General features: G+C 42.7%; 2 protein-coding genes across 4 annotated transcripts in view; one reads left to right on the top strand and one right to left on the bottom strand.

The window, feature by feature from the left end:
* Window positions 1–924: 924 nt before the first annotated feature.
* On the bottom strand, window positions 925–14,843 carry NUDT5 (nudix hydrolase 5). Of its 3 annotated transcripts, none has more exons than XM_031043958.2 (11): window positions 14,650–14,841; window positions 12,837–12,942; window positions 10,515–10,619; window positions 6,559–6,626; window positions 5,391–5,443; window positions 4,341–4,448; window positions 3,711–3,806; window positions 2,681–2,782; window positions 2,262–2,270; window positions 1,500–1,553; window positions 925–1,248 (listed from the first exon to the last, which is right to left on the bottom strand). In XM_031043958.2, exons 3-11 carry the CDS (start codon window positions 10,575–10,577, stop codon window positions 1,142–1,144), a joined length of 660 nt encoding a protein of 219 aa, XP_030899818.1. In that variant the 5' UTR covers window positions 10,578–10,619; window positions 12,837–12,942; window positions 14,650–14,841; the 3' UTR covers window positions 925–1,141. The 3 variants fall into 3 exon arrangements, with proteins under 3 accessions (XP_030899818.1, XP_005143387.1, XP_030899819.1); XM_005143330.3 differs by having other exon boundaries at window positions 10,515–10,622; window positions 14,650–14,840; XM_031043959.2 differs by lacking the exon at window positions 1,500–1,553 and having other exon boundaries at window positions 10,515–10,622; window positions 14,650–14,843.
* A 12-nt stretch (window positions 14,844–14,855) lies between these two features.
* CDC123 (cell division cycle 123) overlaps window positions 14,856–16,813 on the top strand; it is a 38,567-nt gene continuing 36,609 nt past the window's right edge. Inside the window, exons 1-2 of the mRNA XM_005143331.3 lie at window positions 14,856–15,018; window positions 16,013–16,084. Of these exons, the coding sequence (XP_005143388.1) occupies window positions 14,945–15,018; window positions 16,013–16,084 (146 nt within the window). The 5' untranslated portion in view covers window positions 14,856–14,944. The remainder of the gene's footprint in view (window positions 15,019–16,012; window positions 16,085–16,813) is intronic.

Raw genomic sequence — 16,813 nt, 5'->3', positions numbered from 1 at the left:
TGATGGTTTCTAACATGCTTTGTTGGGGGGAAGGCTCCTTTTTTCTTCCTCATCCTTGTTCTAGAATATAATTCTGATGAGTTTTTAGCAGCTTTAATTAAAATCAAGCCTCAAGATTGCTCCCCTTCAAATCTTTGAGCTTTTCCGCTCGGCTGTAACTAATTCCTTTTTCCCTTTGATTTCATGTTTTGATTTCTTCTGTCTTCTCTCATACTTAACTTGAAAGTAACTTTGTTGTTTGTTATGACAGGGAAATCTTAAGCAAGTTTTCTGCTTCATTTCTAAGGCAGGAAAGTCTTCCCAGTTATGCATGCTCACCCAAATTCATTTCAGAACAAGACTTTGATATGAGGATATGTTTATTACAGCACTCAGATCCTAACCTTTAAGCAGTGGTGGTGGTTTGTGTAACTGGAAGCAGTCAGCTGTGCAGATACACTGAAGATTCACTCAGAAGTAATGGGAGTGAGGGAATGGGCAGCCTGGGGACATATGTGTGTAGTATATAGAGGTGCCAGGCATGTAAGTTCATGCCTCAAACAGAATCCCCTGGCTGGGTCATGGACCCTGGGATGTTGTGTTGGTGCCACAGCTGTGATTTTTGTAGCTAAACAAACCAATTTTCTCATTCTGGATAGTTTAGTTACAACTGGGACAAGGAAGCAACCCCCTCAGGTCTAAAGCATAAGAGGCAGCTTCAAACACAGCAGCCAGAGTGTGTCCCCATGCTGCTGCTCCTGTCATTGAGGAATCACCGATGGCTGTTTTGCTGATGCTACTGGTGTGTGTGGATGAGAGATGAGGAAGATGAACACTGTTCCTGCACCCACCTTGAGTTAACAGGCTTTGGTACAACACCAATCACAGTCACTTGAGCATCTTCCTTACACTGCACTGACAAACACAGTGAGGGATGAGCTGCTCTGAAAATTAAACAGCACTTTTATTACCATTATTCAGTCAAGGCCTGACAGCCTGAGCAGTTAAAGGGACACTTTTTGTTAGTTACATAATTCCAGATAAAAATACTAGGGTCATTCCTACAAATACTTTTGCTCTACAAGTAAAGCAAAGGACCTCTATTACAAGGAAAGCTAAACCTTCCTAACCATCTGAATGGGGCAGTTTCCAATCACATTTCTCACTTCATAAAAGGAACTTGGAGCGGTTTTTCTGCCGCACGCTTGAGGGCCAGTGCATAGGTGTAAACCCTGGCATCCACTGCCAGGTGTTCTTCTGCCACCAGCTCTGGAAAGAAACAAAAATACAATTATGAGATTGTTTAAACTCCTCCTCTACACAAAGGCAAGTCCTGCACTACAACAAAGTTGTGCAGCATTCCAGACATTAACTCTTCATGCCAGTATCTGATGCTGTCACTAACTTTTCCCTTGCTGAGTCTAACAGCTTTATAAGACAGAGGTTTCTCAGAAGAGAAAGGCTATGAGGACAGAAGCTAAGGCTTTCTCAATGTGCATAGCATGTCAGCAAGCTCTTACCATCAATTCTTTGCAGTAGGTCATTCTTTGGAAGTGAAATAACTTCCACAAATTCTAGGAGAGGACAAAAAAGTGTTACACACCTTTAAATTTGCAAACAGTAAAGGAAGTTACCTCAGTGTCCTGTTTCTTACAGTTTAAAAGGGGAAAAACAACTGACTTAATGCTCATCACCATCCAAAAGCTGTTGAGCCTGCACATGTATCCGCAAAATGCCAATTAAATGGGGGAAGTCCGCAACCGGAGTCATTATAAAACAGGTCTGACAGAAAGAAACTGGGAAAAACAGTACAGCTGACAGCCATGGGGGATCAGAACTCTTCCAAAGCAAGACCTTCTCCCTTCTAGAAATGGAAAATATACTGAAATGGACTCTTGTTTGGTTTATACAGGTAGAGTAATGGATTATAGATGCATTTGAAGACTAAAACAGCACAAAGAGTTTGCTCTTGATGAACATGCGTTGACTTACACCTCCTCTGTCCACCTGAATTCATTGTCTTTGGGGCTTCATCTACACCTACTGTGGATTTAGTCATTTGTATGTCCTGAGATACTGGTGCTATAGGTGCAATGCTTGAGAGAACTGACGCAATAATGTTCCACATCTAGGACAAAGTCAGTCTCATGCATGTTTGATTAGGGCCAGGAGATAACAAAGCCCAAATAAGAACCAGTTTTAACTGACATGTTCTCAGTAAAACTTGCCATACGTAGCTCACTCTTGACCTTGCTGTCAGTGGGAGCAGTTACCCAACATACCTCCATCATCTGCAAGGAAAGTAACAAAAAGGAGTAAGTTAAGGGGTTTGACATACACAGAGCTTACAAATAAAAAGCATTCTGATAGCTGACTGGGAGTGACACTGTAGTGATTTCCAAGGTCAAGCCACAACTAACAGGAATATCAGGGTTCACAAGGGCTTATGGCCCTCACTGAAGTTTGGCACCTAGATTTCTCCTTCTGGGTTTGCCAACACCTGACACTGAACATTGAGGTCTTCCTAGGGAATTTAGCAAAGAAACACAGCTCTGCATATCCAGACTGCAGGATATGATTTGAAGGATGTCCAGCATCTACATAGCTAGGACAGATGTCTCTACAGTGGTAAGGCCAGTTCTTTTAAACCCATTCTTTTGTTACCCTCTTTGAATTTTCAAACAAACAGTACAAAACTCACCCAGTTTTTGCTTAGGCCTTGTGTTCTTCGCCTCATCCCCGTTAATGGTGACGCTCACAATGTGTGTGGTGCTGTTTGACAAACCTGGGTCCAAGCAGAGAGCTGCCAACAAGAACAAGCAGAAGTTGTCAAAAGCACAAGTCAGGCACCTTGACATTTTACCAAAAGCTTTCACAGAAATGCATCCTGATGCAAGAGGAGAATAGGCATTTGGCATACGTTCAGGCTGGAAAGGTTGTGAAGAGTTTGTCTTAAAAGGCTCTTAAAAGCAATGTTTCTGTGCCTCTCAGTGCTTTTACAGATCCCTTGTAAGACTTGTTTTCCACAGCTAGGTTTACTTTGCATCCCACAGACTGCGGAGTAAACTGCAAACTACAATTCCCTTACAGGCCTCCTCAGTCAAGTCTAATTTTGCCACCACCTGTCACCATATCAGTCCCCATCATGTTGTACCTGGTGTTCAAGAGCCGAATCTCAACTATAACGACATTTACTTGTAATCCTAGGGAAGCTGCCTCACCTTTCTACCTTCTCAAGTTTAATTTGAAGGCTCATTTTGCCTTCATTTTGCTTTGCATTGGCAACAGTCATGTTCCAAAGGTTCTCTGGATTTACTCCAATTCTTCTCTCCTTTCTGGCTGTAGAACCTGAGTGGTGTCACCTCCCCACAGTGGCATGACGTGGCCTCCACTCAAGCTGCTAGCTAGTTTTTAATACCTAACTTCACAAAAGCTGTTCACATTAATTCCAGCAATTTAGACCTTTATACAAAAATGCCAAATCACAGCTTGAACAATTCGGTTTTGTGTCAAGGATCTTAATTAAGAGCAAAGTTTTCCCCTATAGACATCAAACTGTCACTGCAGTTCAGCTAGTGACTCAGCAATGACCAGCCATGGGATACTGCTCCATGCTCATCTGTGTCGACTTTCCTGCACAGCTCTTTCTCTTTTAGAGCATTTTAGACATTTAGAGTACCTGTCAAAGGCAGAATTAGCTTTGGGTGGGAAATAAAAGACAAAGCAAAGACCTGGTGTACATTCAATGACCTCCCCCTTGTACCCTGTTTCTTCCTCCAGCTCTCGCAATGCAGCGCTTTCTGCAGTCTCATTTTCCTCAATGAGGCCTGTGGGATAAATAACACACAGGACCAATTAAAAGCAGACACATGACCATAACACCCATCCCAGATCAAACCCAGCCTTATGGAAGAGGTGAAACATCCTCACTACACTACTTTTACACAGGGATAAAACTGAAGCATTAGGCAGGCTTCCAGTTCCTGGATTCATCAGGCTGCTGTTCATGTCTTCATATGATTGTCTACAGAAGCCTTCAAAGGCTGGTTATCCGCCACCTTCCCAGGAAACAGCATTAATATCCTCATAAGGGAAAGAAGCCAAATGCTTTGACTCTTAAGGAGCAGAGGGACATGCAATATTCTACTACCAGACTGCTGTGCAAAATGTCTCCAATCTGCTAAAATGAGCCCACTTTGTATCCTTTATCACCAAATATTCCTATTTGGGAATAGCACACTGAGATACAGAGCTCACCATAGTTTTCTAGTTAGAGCTGCTTGAGATTGACACACCCAGCACATCTAAACACACTTAACTGCCAGCTTTCTGTGACCCATCTTAATGCTTCAGCCACTTACCTGCAGGAAATTCCAAGCAATAGCCATTAATTGGGGGCCTGAACTGTTTCACGAGGACAATGCAGTCGTAGTGGAGAGTTCTCTGTAGTACCGCTATCACTGCAACACCTACAGTCACGGAAGACACAAGTACATACAATCAGAATATAGCAGAAGGTACTTAATGCTAGATCTGGAAAGGAATACAAGCACTGTTACTCTGAGCATTAAATGTTTAGATGCCTGCTCCAGAATCCTGAACTATGAATTTAATCTCATTCTGTTAGGCATGGTGAGAGGCAAAAGCCCAAAATGGGATATTCAAAGATCAAACAAGAGGCATATGTACCAAGCGAGACTGAGCCTCAGCCCACCAGCACCTAGGGGTGTGCTCTCTTCACTGCACACTGTTTGGGAGCCAATGTATGGAACTCCCCTATGCACTCCTTTCATGGCTAAATCATCTCCCAGAGAGAACTGTATCCCAAGGCCCTCACAGCAGACCCAATTCACCAATCTGTGAGCTACTCTCTACCAGGGCACCCAGGACATCTTTGAAATTGCTCCACTGTTCTGAAGTGAATAAAATGATCTTGGGAAAACACTCCTACCAGTAAGGTTTTGGCTCTTCAACACTGAAGCCTCTATTTAATTAGCTCAAGAGTACAGCAAATACTGCTGACCTATTTGTTCCCCATCCTCCATTCATTCATAGAATCCCACACTTGTTTGGGTTGGAAGGGACTTTAAAGCTCATCCAGTTCCAACCCCCTGCCACGGCCTTGAACACTGCCAGGGATGGGGCAGCCACAGCTTCTCTGGGCAACCTGTGCCAGCGCTTCAGCACCCTCACATGGAAGAGCTTCCTCCTTACATACACTCTAAATATGCCCCCTTTTCAGTTTAAAGCTATTTCCCCTTCCTTGTCCTGTCCCTGCATACCCTTGTGAAAAGCCCCTCTGCAGCTTTCTTGTCAGCCCCTTTAAGTACCAGAAGCTGCTCTAAGGTCTATGAATTTGTCAGCTCTTTAACAGGAAAAAATTCAAACAAAACCAAGCACCAATGTCTTACCATCAGCTGAGATCCCCTTTTTGTTGCCAGTACGCTTTACAGTTTCCCATGTTCTGTTTAACACAGACAAAGAACAAATGAATGTGTAAGTTATCTTCTACCTTTGATACTTTCATTTAAAAGCAAAATACACCATCACACAGTGAGGGCCTATAGGAAAGCAGTCGGGCTTAGGCAGGCTCTGTCATATACTGGCACTTTAAAATGTCCGTAGTATAATTTTGTTCAGCCTATTTAAAGGGGGAGAGAGAAAACAATTAATGACTGTTTAAGATCACTAAAAATAAGGGAAGGACATGAGTGATTGTCAAAAATCAAGCAAGTCTTGTATAAGTGATCCTGGAAAAGTGCAAAAATAAAACAATTCATACATAATACTCGTCAGATTTTGAAAGACAGTTTTGTAACAGGATCCCCTGCATTTGATCTTTTATCCTGCTTTTGCATAAGTCTTATTGTGTAAGTTACTGGGAGTTCTCAGCTCAATTACTTGAGCACATGAAGAGCACATACGTAGGAAAGACCAAAGCTTCCCTCCCAAAATAAGCAATGGGATAAGTAAAACCCCCAAATCCACCAGCAATAAAAATCCTTTCACAAACACTCCAATCTTGGCTATTTTTTTAAAGGATGAATTGGGAGGCACTGGAGAAAGACAGCAGCAGAGAATCTAACATATTGAGGAAAGGAAAGTAAAGCCACACTGTCACATCTAGAAAAATACACAGAACTAAGGCACACAAAGGAACTGAACAGGTAATACATGAGAGGACAGTTATTTGTCAGTAGTACACAAGATCCAGCACCATGAGCAGGCAAAAGGGAGGCCTCAGTGAAGAACCAGAAAACCCATGGGACAGACTCTGGTCCTTAGTCTAATTGTGTGGCTACAACTTGCTGCTGCACAGTTGCAAGGCACTGGAAATGCCAGGTAAACCAGGGTCCAGTGTGCCCAGAAGGATTTAGGAGCCCAGTTCAATGCCACATGCCAGAATATCTGCTAGAGTAAGTTTATTTTTCTCTGAATAGTATGAACTATAAAGTAATTGGAGAATGAATAACTCTCATCTTGTGTGGAGTAACAGGTTTGGAATGCTCCCGTTCTCTAGCCTGGGGCTATGCTGACTGGGAACAATATAGAAGTCTGAGATGCCAATGAAGCAGTTACCTGGTTTTACCAAAGGGATCAGTGTAAGTTGTTTCTTCAAGTTTCAACCATTTCCTTTCTGCAATTACCTAAAATATAGAATTTTATTTGATTAAATACATTATAAGATTAATCCCAACTTGGGAACTAAGGGGAGAAACACCACTATTTTTGGATTCTCCTGAAGACAAAAATGTCAGCAGTGGAATACATGCTGGAACATGCAACAACATTCCTGCAGCTAACCCAGAAAAACACATTTACTCCAAGTTCTTGAACAGGAATGGAAAATAAGCCCAGTAGCTTTTCTTAACATGACTTTATAAGCAAGTTTCAATGAATTCACTGGGATTTTATGTACTGGGAAGTCCTCAGGTTTTTAGGAAGTCTCTGCACAGGTCATGTTTCAGCTGAAAAAGGGTGACTGGTCTTCACAGACTTCTGCTACGCTGGTGATCATGAGTGTCTACTTACTAGACAGCATGGTCTATACCTGAGCTTGCAAGACTGAAAACCAAATTGTTCTGAAACTCTTCTTGCTGTGATCTCAGACCGTGGCCTTGTGGAACTGCTGTTTTCTGTAAGCAGTGATGCACACCTGCCCTTTTAGGATTCTGAACTGCTGATTGAGTGCTTGGCATTAATGTTATTACAAAGTATCTTTTCTGAGCTGAGTTTATTTTCTCTAGGTATTAGCCCAGCAATTTACTTACTTTAATATAACTTGTATTTTAAGCTTTGCTGAAGTTATGGGCAGACAGGATTGTCTGCAGAATTTTGAATCAAGTTGGCCATAGGTCTGACCGCAGAAACCAGAAGGAATCAGTAAGATGAGCAAAGCACTTCCTGTCATCTAATGAGACACACTACTGACAGCAAGCAAGTGGAAACCTCATGAAGTTCACCAGGGGCAAGTGCAAAGTCATGACCTGGGTCAAGGCAATCCCACGCACAAATACAGGCTGAGAGGAGAATGAATTGAGAGCAGCCCTGAGGAGAAGAACTTGGAGGTGCTGGTTGACAAGAAGCAAAACATGAGCCAGCAGTGTGCTCCTGCAGCCCAGAAAGTCAACTGTATCCTGGGCTTCATCAAAAAGAACCTGACCAGCAGGTTGAGGGAGGTGATTCTCCTGCTCTGCTTTGCTCTCGTGAGACCCTCCCCATGCAGTCCTGTGTCCAGCTCTGAGGCCCCCAACATAACAAGGACATGGACCTGTTGGAGCGAGTCCAGAGGAGGCCGTGGAGATGAGCAGAGGGTTGGAGCAGCTCTGCTCTGGAGCCAGGCTGAGAGAGCTGGGCTGAGGCAGCCTGGAGAAGGCTCTGGGGAGACCTTAGAGCACCTCCCAGTGCCTAAAGTTCAGTACTTTAGTATGTCAATACCTCCTAGAAAGCTGAAGAGGGACTTTTTACAACGGCGTGCAGTGATGGGACAAGAGGGAATGGCTTTAAACTGAAAGAAGAGGGATTTAGATTAGATACTAGGAAGAAATTCCTAAGTGTGACAGTGGTGAGACACTGGCATAGGGTGCCCAGAGAAGCTGTGTCTGCTCCATCCCTGGCAGTGTTCAAGGCCAGGTCGGATGGGACTTGGAGCAACCTGCTCTAGTGGAAGGTGTCCCTGTCTATGGCAGGGGGTTGGAACTGGATGAGCTTTAAGGCTCCTTCCAACCCAAACTGTTCTATGATTCTATGAAATAAGTATGTGTGGAAAAAAAACACAATACAAAATTATAGCAAAGAATGAAGTCTGAGAGGTCATTCACGTGGCTGGCAGACTGAAATGCTCTAGTGCAGGACAGGAGCAAATACGGCTTGTGTGGCCATGCAGATCTTGAACTTTGAAGTGAGAGATTCACCAACTAAAAAAAGGATGTAGAGAAACAAAATGTAGTCTATGATGCAGCTCTATTTAGGGTACACAAGCACAGTACAGCACCAGTTGGGGGCAGGAGGCAAATCTGAAGTGATTCAAGTATCAAGGAAATTATAAGTCAGCTGGATGAACTCATATAATGTGCTCTTCCAAAGAACTATTTGACAGGCAACTGAAATAACAGTGGCACTCCCATGGTTGTAAACCTGCTACATGCACTTTTCATGTAGGAGTTTTGTATTTATTTTGGAAAGTACGTTTCTACGTAACAGGAATTGGAAAAGGAGAGCTGTGTGTTCTCAAAAGGGCTTTCTAATGGCTTTGTGGTCACAAAAACAGAAGAAAGGAGGTTAAGTATATTCTGCTCATTACAGAGACAAGAAGTAATTCAATTTGGAAGCATTTAGATATATTTTAAATAGCTTTGTATTCACTCTTAAATCACTGCAGAGTACAGGAAGATCCAAAAGAGGAATAGAAGAAGGTTGTGTTCCACTGGTTATCCAAAGAGAGGAATATACTTCAGTGAAATCAACACAGCTAAATGTTTTGTGTTAAGGAATGTCTTTAAATGTTGCAGAGAACACAAAGAGACAGATTACAGGTGGTCCCATATTGCTGCAGCATTCAATAGAACTGGAAGATCATTCCCCCCCCCCAGGTTAGTGCTAAGAAGAAAGGGGAAAATGGCTGAAATCAGAACCACATAATTGTCCCCAGGAATCTTAAGAGGTAAAAGAAATCCCTGGTCTGTAAGCAATGAGACCTGTCCACACTCCAAAAAGACAGAAGAAAAATAGATTTTATGTTACAAAAGAAACAACATCAAACAAAACATCCTGTTTTTAATCAGGTATTCTTAAGTACAGCTTTTGGCCTGTAATAGACCTCCCAGAAACAGGAACAATAAAACAAAATTAGCTCCACTTTGCTGGAAGAAGATTCTCCAACATCAGACCATGTAGCTACTGAAGAATTACAGAACCACTTCTAATGTAAGGGCCTCTGGCAGAGGCACAGTAAATACTTTCCTGTATTAATCCTACAGGATGACTGAAAAAACTAAATAGTTTAAAATATTAAAGGCTAATTCCAAACTTCCAATGACACCAGGGAGTACAACATTCCAAAGAAGAGGAACTAAGAGGTAGTATGAAAAAAAAGGGGTAAAATTAAGATGCTGCCTGCAAAAATGCAGGTCTTATTTGAAAACCTCAAATGCCTAAAAAAATTGAAGCCCTTATGCTTGAGAAATATTCACCTTACACAGCCACCCAGGGGAAGAGCCATAAATATATCCCAACAACACAAGTCTAAAGTTTTTTATCTCGAAACCTAAAGAAACTACAAGCCTGTGTGTTCATTCCAAGAATAGAACACCAGATAAAAGAAACTACATTTGTGTTACAGCAACAGCATGATGCTGTTGCCACTATAACAGCAAGGGTTAACTTCTAAGAATTTATTCAGAAGAGAAACAAATAGAGGCAGTTTAAGTGAGGGTGCTCCCAATAAACAAAGCACCCAGAATTACCTTCAAATTCCTTCATTAGGACTTAATACCTTCTGAGTCTGTGAAGATGCACACAGAATATTATTTCAAAACTCTAACTACCTCCTTACTAATGTCTTTAGAACGGCAATTATCTAAATTCAAACCCCTTCAGAAAGCATCAAATAAGGTACAATCCTTGATGTTAAGGCAACTCTTAGTGGTTCTTCATCTTGAAGGAACAGAAACCAAGGCTGAGCATCATGATCCACCGACTGTACAGTCTCTGAGAGGTATCAGCATTACTACTGAACTGTGCAAACAGCCTGGACAGACAACAGAAGAAACAAACAAAAGCCCCTCCCCCCGGGCAACTTAAGATAATACTCTGTAGATTTCTCTCTCCCCATTGATAATTGTTCTGATTATTTCAACAAAGAGAAATGCCACCTTTTTGAAACTCTCTGCCCATCAGGAAGAAGCGTTTTGTCTATTGAACAGATTCTTACAAACACACAGCATCTACAGCATTTCTTACTCTGCACTCACAAAACTCTGATCGATCTCAACTCATTATTTAAAAACAAAACGTGTCAAAGCCAAGTGTTGTACCTCTTCTTTAAGGACGAATTGTCTAGCAGCTTTTCGAACTTCTGTGGACTTCTCAGCTGCCATTTTCAGGAATGTCAGGTTCTCCCCTCTTGATCAAAGTCCAGGCTACTATGAAACAAAGTCAATATTTGCTTTCAGGGAAAAGTTAAAAGGTTCTGCATTCTAAATCAACAAATAAAACTTGCTGGAGAAAGTTAGTGATTTGTGATGACAAGTCAGTTCAGTTTTCAGCTCCACCTGATGGTTTCAGAGTCAAATAAATCAAAGAAGAAGTAGAAGTTTGGGTCAGATCCCTGACTTACATAGTTGTGATAGTCCAATCAGCTATGCTGACTGAAGACACCCTGCTTAACTATTCAAAGGTCAGACACACAGAGAGGCACAATTGATTCATCCTGATGGAAACTGTTTCATCCTGATGTGGTTGAAGTGCTCTGTCAACACAGCATTGCCACAACAAGCCTATGCACTCTACTGTCAAAGTTGGAAAAAACCTTATACCCAGATTTTTGTGGTAAAAACTGTCTGCTATTGAGAAAGAATCAAAACTAGAGCATACATTCATCATCCATGCATCACAAACACGTAAATGACTCAATCCTTCTCCAAAAAACAAGGTTAAAGAGTCATCTCTGTTTCAAGCCTAGGAGGCACATGGAGTCAGTGTGACCACACCACGTCAGTCGTGCTTACTGTGAATGATGTGGCTAACACCGTACAAAAGGCAACTGACCACGTGCCCAAGCAATGCTCTGCACCTGTAGCTCCGTGCCTCAGTCTGCATCTTAACGCTCTGCAGAAAAATAAAACTGTCCACTCCTTCTCTCAATCCAGTTGTAGTTGAAAGCCACACCAGTAAGCAATAAAATATATGCATTAGAGATTCACCATTAGCCCCTGTCTCACTGCAGAGCTATGGGGCACTTTCAGCACAGAAGCTCTTATTCCAAGGAAGCTAAACTCTGACATGAAGTTGTAATACTGAAGTCCTGAAAATCAGCATGAATCATAAGTAAAAAGACAGTGTAAAGAAGTAAACTAGTTTAAACACCAGGAGAGGTGGGCTAATCTTAAAGATATCTATAATACTTAGCACTGATGGTTGGAAAGTTGCCATAAAGTCAACAGGAATCTTTCTGATGACTTCACATTGGGGTTTCTAGCAATGAACAGCACGAGAAGCAAGTAACCACCACCTTTGTCATACCCAATTATAGCATTTTCATCTCTTACTTCACCTTTATCCTTTCCTGATAATATCTACTCCACATTTAATAGCATGCAGCAACAGCTTTCTTACGTATTAGATTTGCTTTTAATTCCACAAAGTAGTTAAAGAGAATAGGTCCTACAAAATATTTCTGGTTATCCGCAGGATTAAAACTAATGTTTAATGTTTTAATGACACTTCCTCAGCAGGTCCTACAAAATATTTCTGGTTATCCGCAGGATTAAAACTAATGTTTAATGTTTTAATGACACTTCCTCAGCATCCACATGGCAGGCTCTTTCTTAAGTCTTAGGACAGTCTTGTTGGATAAAGCAGGTCATAGTGCTCAAATGCTCAGGTTGTTTTTATGTAACACAACTCCTGAAAAGAAACCCTGACCTATTAAACCCAATTCTGTTTTATGTTTTATAATCCTTTCTTAAAACAATGAAGCTCCATCTTACAGCTATGTAAGTTTACTACCTACCTTACCACTATTTGTATGAAACACTGTTCTAGAACCTCACTTATAACTCAATTTCTATCCCATGTTAGCTCAGTTAGCCATTGCCAGTTTGTTTTTGAGCCACCGAAGTCTCCAGCTCCCTTACTCAGGATTTAAGAGCTGTAGCTGGACAATGGCCATGGTCCCTTACTGTGACTCTCAAATACAAGATCAAGCTTTCCGTAAAACCTATGCAAAAAAAGTCCAGCCCAGCATAGCAGTTCTAAGAGATTTCTGGTCATCCAGAGGAAACAGTCAAAGGAGGCTCTGTGTGATGCCTGAAGTATACAGCTTTAAAAACAGAAACCTACAGCAAATTCACCTCCTGTCTGGAAAATTTGTTTCCTTTTTGAATTACAGTATAAACATATCAAGAGAGTAGACAGCAAACCATACCTTTGCTAAACTCCTTTTTCTGATCAGGCTGAATAAATCTTTGTCTTTTAGTCTCCCCTCACAGGAAATTCTGCTCCAACAATCATACTAATCCTTCTACACAAGTTTGGAAGTATCAATGCATCTTCCTCAGACGTGGATTAGCACCAGTTGTACCCTAAACCTCACAAGCTGCTATAGTAATGGTTTGTAGAACAGTATTAATACCTACCTACATTAGTTGCAAAACCATACTAGGACCTCATCTCATGGCAGAAGTTGTTTTCAACACAGCTTTGCTCTCTTCTGCAGCGGACAGATTCGAGGGTGGCTTGTGACTGGAAAGAACAAAAAATTACACAGCTTCAATGATTTGGATTAACACTAAAACTAAAGAGGAACTCACCTCCTGCAGCCCCTGTAGTTTTGATTTCCTCCACAAGTGGGTGCAATAACTCTATGTAGGAGTGACATTTTAAAAAGTTCCACTAAAAAAGGAATTTTCCCAAATTCAGTAGATTGTATAAAAGTGAGAATTTCTGCTGTTAGAAAGCTGAAAAACCATTTGGTTAAATGAAGGCTGAAATTCTGATACCTCACATTAGTTATACTGTCAAGGGTGGCAACACTTTTTGTACCTAAACAAAAATTAGCTCCAACTGCAAATTAAACTTAACACTACAGTGTAAGGTTTCTAAAGCCCTGTGTTAGGTTTCACAATAGACCCTGTCTGGCAGCCCTCAGGCAGGAAGGTTCTTTTGCTGGCAAATCAGGGCTACTTGTTCCATTTCTTTCATGTGAGGGTCAAACTCAGACCAGAAAAGGGCATACCATTTATTTGAAGTATAACTTTATTCCCATGGCTTTTTACTTTACTGAGTGGTTTCTCTTCAACGAAAGATCCCACCATTCTACAGCTTCCAAATTACCCTTCCCAAGAATTAAAATCTTAAGCCAACTTGCAGCTTGTGAATCAGCTTAGAGTGTAGCCAAGCTACCGGGGCTTTACCTTAAACTCTACCCAAGTCATGACAGAGGGATTAGCTTTTATAAATCACTTTTCAAAAGCTATTGTCTGATCCGAAATCCACAACTCAGCTTACAGCAACCAGGTTTAACATAAACTCAGCAATGGTGTCCTAAAGCAAGCTTAAGATAAAACAAAATACAGCATTTCTTATACAGAACGTGCAGAAAGGGACACTGGCAGAGCTTTATGCATGATATAACTAACAATACGCTGAGATACATGTGCTGAAGGTAAAGATCAAACCTCCTAAGTCACTTCAAACTTGTTACCATGAGTCAGTGCCCTCAGAGTTCAGCAATATGACTTTAGCAACAAAAGAAATTAATTAGTGGAAGTTGATGGGAGAGAAGGAGAGGAAAATGTGGGGAAAACGTTTCACCTTTGTCATGGTACTTAACAGTGTGGATGATGCTCTGAGCACCAAATAGAATATAGAAAAACAACTGGTTCTTGTCCTGCAGAACAGACAACAAAGACTATCCCGAATAAGTGGAAGAGGATTAAAGTAATCTCCATATTGTTATCAGCCTTCAGACAACTGAGGTGTGAGGGCTTGGGGAGGCAGCCTCAAATGGCACAGGTGAGAGCATGGAAACGACACAGCCTTCCACACACGGGCACACACGCAAAGAAACGACAGCTTAAGAACGCATTATTCAGTCATTACTTGACTCTCCCCAAAACCATAGACTGGTTTGGGTTGGAAGGGACCTTAAAGCCCACCCAGTTCCAACCCCCTGCCAGAGCAGAGACACCTTCTTACTAGAGCAGGGTGCTCAGAGCTCCGTCCAACGTGGCCTCAAACATTGCTAAGGATGGGGCGTAACAGTAACAAACCGAAACGCAGCTCTGCAGGAGGAGAAAGAGCTCTGTCGTTGTGGAGCTCCGTTGTAACGCTGGAGAGGTAAAACCTTACGCAAGTGAATACAAAGCGGAAAAACAAAACCTGCCAGGCGAGAAAAACACCCGCCGCTCCCTTAAAGCCACCCTGGAACCCCCTGCTCGGGCCACGCACCCGTACGAGGCCGGAGAGCGACCCGGCTGCTGACGGAGCCGGAATCGGCAAAGGCACCGGCTCCGGTCTACGCTGAGGCTGCGGCTGAGGTGAGGGGAGCTGAGCACACGGGGCCACACACCGCCGTGCCGGGCGCACCTCTGAGGCGGGACCGCGCTCTGTGCACCCGCGATGGCGGCTCGGGTAGCGCCGGGAGCAGCGGGAGAGGTTCCGGGTGGATCGGGAGCTTCCGGGATCAGCGGGGAGAAGCGGCGCGGGTCAGGGCGAGCAGGGCCGGTTCGGGTTGAGGGGGAGGATGAAGAAGGAGCAGGTGGTGCACTGCCAGTTCTCCGTGTGGTATCCGCTTTTCCGGGCCGTCACCATCCGCAGGTGAGGGGAGCCAAGGGTGCAGTGTGGGGCTGGGCTGGGTGCAGGCCTAGGCCGGGAGAGGAGTGTGTGGGGTGAAGGTGGGGAGATGTGTGGGGCTAGTCTGCCTTGGGTTGTGTTGGAAATGAGCCTGTGTAGTGGTGAGTGGGGACCTGTGTGGGGCAGAGCTGGGCTGGAGGTGGGGAAGGCTTGGTCGAGCTATCAGCTGGAGTCCTAGGAGCTGGGATCTTCTCCCTGTACCCTGAGGGGTTTTTGGGGGGCCAGACTCCGTGCTCCCAGCTCTCCTGGGGGGACCAAGCACCGTCTGATCTCCACAGCACTGCTGTACACACTTGGTTCCTCAAAGAAACTGAGGCTGAGCACACCCAAACCAAGTGATTCACTTCGTGTTTCTGTGTATTCCTGGAAGCTGTAGGAAATTCTGCAGTTTCTAAGGTGTTGCTGCAGGTTAGGAGATGGTTATGAGAACTGGCAGTAACTCGGGGAAGTCAAGCTTGAGATCATTGCCCCATTGGATCAAAAAGACTGTTAGTAATCAAAGCATTTAATCTTTTATGGTTTGTAGAGTGTACCACGTGTATATTTGATAAGTGTAGTGGCAGTTCTGCATTTTTGGAACATTCAGGTGGTATATGCAAGTTTTGGTTTGGATCTGGAAGGGGAGCCTTTAGGTTGAGCAAGATGTCCACTTCTCATGGGCCAAACACACTTTCTTGGAGTTTCTTAAGAGTTTTGAAGGAATGTGGCACTTTTGTGCATTTAATTTAAAATTTTTGCCTCTTTCTCCTCTACTTTCCTGGGGGGAAAATGGGCATTGATTTGTGGGAAGGAGTGACAGGGCAGACAGAGAAATGTTTTTTTTTCATAGTGTTAGAGAATAAAGCATACCATTATTGAGAGGAGTTCTATTAAAACATATTTATATTAAACTCTTGTGATTACTTTAACAAATAATATTAATAATAAGTTATTAAAGAAATTCTTGTGTTTCTTCTAGTGTGATACTTCCCCTACCTGACAATGTGAAAGAATATTTGCTGGATGATGGAACACTTGTGGTTTCTGGAAGGTAAAGAGTGTTTTCCCCCTATCATCCAGCTAGTAATACTATTTGATATAGTCACAACACTGTTTTGTTTACACATATTATATCTTGCATAATGATTTATTAAAATTTGACTAGTCTGGCTGCAGTAAAGCTCATACTGTATGAGCATGTGAGCAAGCTGGTGCTGTCAGTAAAATGACTTGGTGGTTCCTGATGAGGAACCGAAAATCCATGTAATACATTCAGTCTTGACCAAGTGGTTCTTTTTTTTTTTTTTTCCCCTTGTCTTTCCTTGTGGAGTTTACCAGTCTCTTGGGTGCCTAGTCTGCTGTTTTGCCTTTTGTTGTTTTGATACGGTTAACTCAGTTCAGAGGCTTGATATCTCCCACACCACTCATGTGCCTGCTGCCTTATCCAGGGGTAAAGTGAGTTTTATTCTCAATATCATAGAATTGTAGAATGGTTTGGGTTGGAAGGGGCCCTAAAGATCATCCAGTTCCAAACCCCTCCCATGGGCAGGGACACCTTCCATTAGACCAGGTTGCTCCAAGCCTTGTCCAGCCTGGCCTTGAACACTGCCACAGTAGGAGCATTCACCACTTTTGGTAACCTGATCCAGTGTCTCACCACCCTCATAGTAAAGAATTTCTTCCTAAAGTCTAATCTAAATCTCTCTGTCAGCTTGAAGCCATTCCTCCTTATTCTGTCCTTACATGGCTTGTAAAAAGTCCCTTTCCAGTTTTGTTGCGG

This window comes from Melopsittacus undulatus, chromosome 5 (genome assembly GCF_012275295.1).
Source record: "Melopsittacus undulatus isolate bMelUnd1 chromosome 5, bMelUnd1.mat.Z, whole genome shotgun sequence".
Lineage (NCBI taxonomy): Eukaryota > Metazoa > Chordata > Aves > Psittaciformes > Psittaculidae > Melopsittacus > Melopsittacus undulatus.
The sequence above is the reverse complement of the archived record's forward strand: the minus strand, read 5'-3'. Positions and strand labels throughout refer to the sequence as shown.

Bases quoted from the DNA above. Each gene is read 5' to 3' on its own strand.
- NUDT5 (XM_031043958.2), bottom strand. From the start codon at position 10,577: ATGGCAGCTGAGAAGTCCACAGAAGTTCGAAAAGCTGCTAGACAATTC. The intron at 6,627-10,514 runs GTACAACACTTG...TCTATATTTTAG, and splicing joins AATTCGTCCTTAAAGAAGAG to GTAATTGCAGAAAGGAAATG. The intron at 1,249-1,499 runs GTAAGAGCTTGC...GTTTCTTTCCAG, and splicing joins CCTACTGCAAAGAATTGATG to AGCTGGTGGCAGAAGAACAC.